The 6,938-nt window shown below is 43.2% G+C and overlaps 1 protein-coding gene across 1 annotated transcript in view; it reads left to right on the plus strand.

Annotated features, from left to right (window-relative positions):
• The window catches only part of CPS1 (carbamoyl-phosphate synthase 1, mitochondrial), a 35,853-nt gene that overhangs the window by 14,644 nt on the left and 14,271 nt on the right, over positions 1-6,938 (plus strand). The window contains exons 10-12 of the mRNA XM_010182116.1: positions 1,909-1,986; positions 3,509-3,607; positions 4,283-4,378. Coding sequence (XP_010180418.1) covers positions 1,909-1,986; positions 3,509-3,607; positions 4,283-4,378 — 273 coding nt within the window. The remainder of the gene's footprint in view (positions 1-1,908; positions 1,987-3,508; positions 3,608-4,282; positions 4,379-6,938) is intronic.

Here is a 6,938-nt window from a genome sequence, read left to right on the forward strand (position 1 = left end):
TTAAAATGCCTGGGCTCTGGAGGTTCACAGCTGAACAGAGAGAAGCATAGGAAGGAAAACAATATCCTGTAGCTCGGTTTTGACAAGGTCAGACAGGCATTGAGACAGATTTCAGGCTTTGTAATTGCCCATCTTAAGTCTTATCCATTAGGCCCAATATTGTGCAGGTCAGTGAAGTCTTGTTATTTATCAGAAAATTATTGAAAAGAAGATATTTTCAAAAGCAGTTTTCCCCACAGGAATACTCCTCTCTGTTTTGTATAAGTGCCCCACATCAAGTCTGGCAGACTGAACAGTGCTGTTCTGACGTATCCTGGCTATGCTTTGCATAATCGAAGGGCAGTAATTTCCAGCCGATCGCTTTAAAATAAGTTTTGTTTGTCGGGTGCGGTTTTCTTTATCTTGACAGACGAATCTAAACAGAGACAAGTGTTACCAAACAAGATATTAATACAAAAAACTTACAGCTGTTTTGGTTCAATTTATGAAATGATCTTGTTTTAGCTGTGTTGACAACCTGAACACTTTAGAGGCCTTTTATGTTTGCTTTCGCTGTAGATTGGAGACGAGTGCAATGGTGCTTTCACCTGCATAAACCAGGTGATAAGCCTTCTGGATCTAGAAGCATGACATTCTCTTATGTGAGCCACAGGACCATTTCCCTGAGACCCAAAGCGGCATCAGTCTCCTAAACCTTCATAGATGGAAAGGGACAAGGAGCAATGTTGTTTTACTATGGAAACAAACAGGAACAGGGCTGGATGGGCTCTCATGTGCAGTCTGTTACATTCTTCTGTTTGCAAAGGAAAAAACACTTCTTGCGGCTGACCTGACCTATCACATCTGGACAGGGCCAACACAGGTTTCCAAATACTGACCAGCCGTGGAGTGGATATTTTTTAAAGGTATTTGTATGTAACTAGAAGTAACATGAGCATTCAGGGCAAGTCTGACGACATTCTTAATGCTCTGGGAGCAGAAACTCATACCATGATGAGCTGAGGTCATTAGCTTGTCTCTCATTCCTGTCCTATCCCAGCATCCCATGCAGCAGCTCTGGATGACGTTGTTGTTCCACAGGAGCTGTTTGGACTGCTTTGTCCATACCTAAGGGAAGAACATATATTTCTTTAGATTGGATTTCCTCTTGAGGGACTTCTCTACCTCCATCTGGAATCAGGGGCCATGAGCAATGACAGCTACAGGGTGGTCTCCCAGTGAACCTCACTGCTTGGTGCTATCAGGCCATTTGAGTGAGAAGTTTGTTTTTCCTGGCTTCAACTGAAGCTACAGGCACTGTCTCCAAACTTAGTTTAGGTACTTCATAGCATTGTTTGTCCAGAGCAGTGGTCCCACTTCATCACAACCCTGCAAACAATCCAGGGCAGAGATTGTGTGCAGGGCCCTGTGTCAATATTTAAAGTGAGTTATGGAAATAAAGAAGATGACCAAAATCCATTTCTCCTACGACAGAACCAATCAGATCAGGATGGTGAACCCTTTCATTCCATAACAGCCTTGTCCAAGGTGATCTTTTCTTGCCATGTATGTTTTTCTTCTCTGCCTGGTCCAGGATTACCTGTGGAGGGAGATTAGCCTACCTGCTGTTAAGTGCTTACAACTTAGTAGTGTTTGCTGTTGTAGTGAAAGTGATGTCTGCACTATGCTTCCCATCCATGCACAGCTTGGTGGGTTATAGAGGCATTGGAGTGTTAGCAGAAGAGCAAGAGGCTCAGTGACTCCTCAGATAAGTCATTGAAGACCAGGAATGAAATGAGTGTCAATTTGGCAGCCCCTAGAAACACCCCAGTCCTTTGGCATTCGGTTCTTACAGAGGTAAGGTGTGGCTTTCTGTTCTCTTGGCTGCTTGCAAGGAGGTGTCTAAGACAATTGTTTTTATTCCTGCAGGGAATTATGCATGAGACCAGACCAATTTTCACAGCACAGTTCTACCCAGATGCAAATCCTGGACCAAGAGACACAGAGGTATTGTATGAGAGTTGATCTGGGCTTACTTCCAGATGGCCTATCATGCAGATATGTATCAGCTACAGTGACAAGTCCTTCTGTTGGTGCTGGTCCTAAATCTTGGTTTTGGAAATCCTGAGATCCTAACAGAGGGCCCAGTCATGTCTAGGCTTGTGTCTGCTTAGCTTGATCCGCGGCTAATTACAATCAGCAGCAAGGCGTCTATTGACTTCTGTGTGCTTTGGATCAATGATTCCATTCACATGGTGTGTATGCTTTGAGTCCTGGTGGGATTATTTGTGTGTTGGAAGTTACTGAAGTGCTTAAGCCTTTGCAGGATCAGGCTCAAATCTCTTGTACCTAGGGTGATTGCAAAAGGAAAAGGAGTCTAACTTGACAGACAAAAAATACTAGCCAGATGCTTTGTGATAAAATCATTAACTCTCTAATACATTTTAGTTCCACTTTCAAATTTTATAATTACTGCAGAGTTATGTAAATGGATTCACACTTCCTCACTCTGGTTCTCCTAAGTGAAATGAAATTTTAATCCCCCATCTGTGACTTCACACAAATTTTATAACAACTGGTTGCGTAGTCACAGAGTATGACTAAGCAGCAACAGGGGATGTGGAAGGCAGAGGAGGCACGTTTGAACGTAAATAAACTATTTAGCATTTATTGAGAGAGGAAGATGGAAGAATACATAGAAATGCTCATTTTAATCTCAATTTGATGATGTTGATTAAACCTGCAAGTAAATCTCTTGATATCAAGAAGTTTCATAGCAATCTGATTGACTCGTGAATCTCAGAGGACTCAAAGCAACCCTCAGCTGTGACTTTTCCGAGTCTATGCACTCCCACTGCTGGGATGGGTTTTATAATGCAGTGCCTATCCTGCTAGACCTGCAGGACCCATCCATGTTCCTTCCATAGGTGATTCCCAGCAGCCAGCTGCAGGGGCTGTGTGGACAAAAGCTCTGCACGTGTGGGCTCAGGTGGGAAGCCTGTCCCACTGCCTGCAAGCCAGCGGTGGTCGTGCTGCCTCCCCTGCCTGGCCTGGCTGGAGAACACTTCTCTCACAGCTGCTCTGGGATCTCCTCTGGAAGGACAGTGCTGTCTGAGCACAACTGATGTTTGGGTGTACCTGTTCAGGTCTCAGCTCTGTAGCAGGCTCCACTCCAGATGGTTCCCTTGAGCTAGTTAAGTGTATGCCCTTCTGTATTTTAGCTCTTAATATACGCTTATTCGTTAGACTGCCAGCCATCTACAAAGAGAGCATACAGACATGATTGATACGTGTTTTCTTCCTGATACAACTTCACTTTCTTGAATGCAGCTTTGTCAGATATGTCAGAGTTGTTAAATAAATTTCCAATAATATCCCCTCTTCTCTGATGGTTTAGATCTGCCTTCTGAAGGCAGCAGAGCAGAGTTGGTAGCTTGAGCTCACAAATAACCTCTTTTTTTCCCCTTCTTTGCCTGGTATTTATTTAGTTTCACTTTGCGGATTTAATACATGTGTTTGTTTCTCCTAGTTCCTGTTTGATTCATTTATTTCACTGGTTAAGAGAGGGAAAGGCACTACTATCTCCTCGGTCCTGCCCAAGGCTGGAGCTACAGCTTCCAGAGTGGAGGTCGGTGTGCAGATACTCGTTACTCATAGCTGTGAGTGTTGCTAGGAGCTTGTTAATTCCTGAAAAAAAATGGCACAAAAAGCTTACCGTGGAAATCGAAGGAGGCTCCCTCACAAAAGGCCTGTCAGCTGCCTGTCTCAAAGCCATCAGGCATCTCTTGTGTTATCAACTATCTATTCTTTGAGAAAGTATGAAGATCTGATACTTCATTTATCTTTCTTTGTAGTTCTCCCAAGAAAGGTACTCTCAGAGCAGTATATGAGGTGCTCTGGGATAATCTGGCCATGAGGCTTTGTGCCAGTATTGTAATGTTGATGCTTTGCTGCTTAGCAAATAAGTCTGAAATTCCTAATATGAGCTGAATTTCATATGGTTTTGCTATCTGAGAGGGCAGCTGAACTCCGTGGGCAGCCACAGTGAAACATGGTTGTCTATAAGCATGTGATACAACTAACGTGTTTATTGTATGCCCAATGTGTTTCTTTAACCAGATATAAATGGGAGAACTCCAGTAGATACATTCTTAGAAGTAAAACTGCAGCGGTTTTCGAGGTGACTTTTCTCTTTAGAACTTACATTTTGTAATTTGGCACTGTTCAGCGCTGTACAGTCTCTGTTCATTTCAACATCCACTATGCTAGGACTGATTTTTCTCGTGCTGTTTGACACTTCTAGGTCTCCAGAGTTCTCATTCTAGGATCCGGGGGTCTGTCGATTGGTCAGGCAGGGGAATTTGATTACTCTGGATCCCAGGCTGTGAAAGCCATGAAGGTGAGAGGGTACTCTGAAAATACTAACCTCAGGTAATTTACTTTCCCTTCTCACAGCTAACTGATCATCCAACTATGGTATCACTGGGCCAGAGAAGCTGGTGAGAATAAATGACTGGAGGGAAATCCAGCCATTTCTTGTTTGTGAACTTGGTTAAGTGATAGGAGTTAACCACTCCGAATTCCAGAGAGATGTTCTCGAGGTTTCCGGTGCAGTCTTTAAGCAGTTTGTCTGTGATATGTGACTGGCCACCTCAGGCTTGTCAAATTGAATGGAAATGAAGAGGAGGAATATGCTCAGCTACACATGAGCTGAAATTACTGAAACTTCTGTGGTGTGCCAGCATGCTGCAAGGTAGACAAATAACAGCAACAGCTGAACAGTTGGCTGCTGTCAAGACTGTTATGCAAAAGATTCTGAACTCCTTATCAAGGCAGGTTTTCTAAATGGTATTTATTTTAAATGGGATGAACTTTTTAAAGGTCATATATGTGAAGTTTTGTTTCCAGAATAGATTCATAATCTTGAAAGGAATGAATGAAAAGTCATTCCTTTGGAAGAATTTTGTCCAGTAAATTTATTACCTGGTTTGCGATGTTTTCTTTCTGAAGATTGGAGAGCTGTACTGTTCTGGAGCAAACAAAAATGCCTGTGTACTTCTGTACATGCCTGAGAAATGCATGCATTTAAAACAGTGCTTGTGCATGTTTGCTGCTGCGTTGTCCACTCACATGCTGGGTTTTAGAGCCTGGTTTACTCTGGCTGTTCCATGCTGCGAAAGGGCAAAGCACCTAGGAAGGGTGCTAGGGGAAGAGCTCATGCTGGGATAGCAGTATTCCTGTGATGGGGTCGTTACTGGTGAAGTAACAGTTACCTGGGCCCTCTAGTTTGTGTAGGGGCTTGTAGAGGTCTATCTGACAGATTCGGAGCAGATGTAGCGTCTGCCTTCATCTGAAGTGACAATTGTGAGGGGCTCTGAGGCTGCTCTGATGTTAGGGCCATTCTATTCCTGTGCTGACCCTGGAGTCAAGGAAGAAAAATATAGATTACAGCAGTCTTAAATAGAATCTGTGGCTGCTCTGGGTTGGTCCTGCTGTTACCACACATCTTGTATTGTATATGCTTTGTTTGTGTCCTATATTGCTATTGCTGGCTACTAGTGGCCAAACTGGCCCCATCATCAAGAGAACAAGAACAAGTTAGGAGGGGAGGATTCCAGCCTTAGTGAGTGCAGACAATGACCTGAGTTGGAAAGGAGGCATCTTTCTCCCTTTTTTTCTCTTTTGTCCTTCATACTCGGCTCCAGTTAGTGGAAGAAAGTGGGTTTTTTAATGATAAATCTCCCTAACTTGACCTTCCACAAGTGGTCTTTCCCTTCCCATGGTCACCAGCCATCAGCCATTCCAGCAGCAGCGCTTGCACTTCCTGACCTTGCCTCTGGCAGAGTGATTTACAGTTGCATGTAAGAGAGAAGGCAGCTGGTCAGTGGCTGCCAGAGGAAAGATGCAGAGCATGAGTGCGAGAGAACAGGTACAATTAACAGGAAACAAGGGAGATTTCTTTCCCCTGGGACTTCTTAATGTTTTGGTTTTCTTTTTCTTTGTTATAATAATCAACACTGATTCTCGCTGCTTGATGTTCTGATTTATTCTGCTATATATTGCTCTTCTTCCTGGTTTGTCGGATGCCGGTTCATTATAAGAAGGTGCTGTTGTGAATATTCAATCCTATACAGTTAAATGGGTGCCTCTTTTAAAGAGCTAAATCCTGTGGAGATGGGACTTCCACAGGCAGTGAATTTATATTTGCAAGGAATGTTCATCAAAGACAGGAACATCCTCTGAAGAGCAAGGGCTGGAAACACCTGTGAGCAATGGAGACAGGCTTGTGGCACCTGAAGAACTTTCTGGATGACTTGCTGTGGGGATTCTCCCGTCTGGTCTGAACACAGGTGGATATTACACAAAAAGAGGAATGAAGCCCTTCTGAAGTATTATTAATTCACTGTTTTAATTAAGTTGTAACAAAGGTCTCTGGTCAGGATGGGTGGCCATGGCGCAGAGTGCTATGCGCTTAAGAAAAATTAAAAAGGCAGGAGTTGAAGGGAAGAGTTGCAAAGGCAAACAGCAAGTGGATTAAAATCCAGCATCCTGAACAACTGGGCCAGAGGATGCGATATCAGTAAAATGTCTCTTAGCACAGTAAGCATTAATTATCTCATTAATTATCTTCCTTATCACTGCTAGCTGGTCCTTAAGACATCTTGCCCCAGATATGTAGGAAAGAAAGGGCAGAGTTATGCCTCTCCCTCCCCCATTCATTACAACAGAATTATAGTTATGAATAGTTACGAAACTTAGAATGCATTTATTAGAGAAGAATATTTTGGTCCAAGATCTACCCTTTTCCCTCAGCACTGCCATGAAAACTACCCAGTTGGAGGTCATTTTTCTAAATCCAAAATATTTTCTGTAAGGGTTTTCTCTCTTCCTTCCTTTTCCTGTTCCACACATTTCCAAGGAAAGTGCGCTTCAGTGAAGAAAATCCAAAAAGATCAGCA

The sequence above is a fragment of the Mesitornis unicolor genome, unplaced genomic scaffold (genome assembly GCF_000695765.1).
Source record: "Mesitornis unicolor isolate BGI_N332 unplaced genomic scaffold, ASM69576v1 scaffold25930, whole genome shotgun sequence".
Taxonomy (NCBI): Eukaryota; Metazoa; Chordata; class Aves; order Mesitornithiformes; family Mesitornithidae; genus Mesitornis; species Mesitornis unicolor.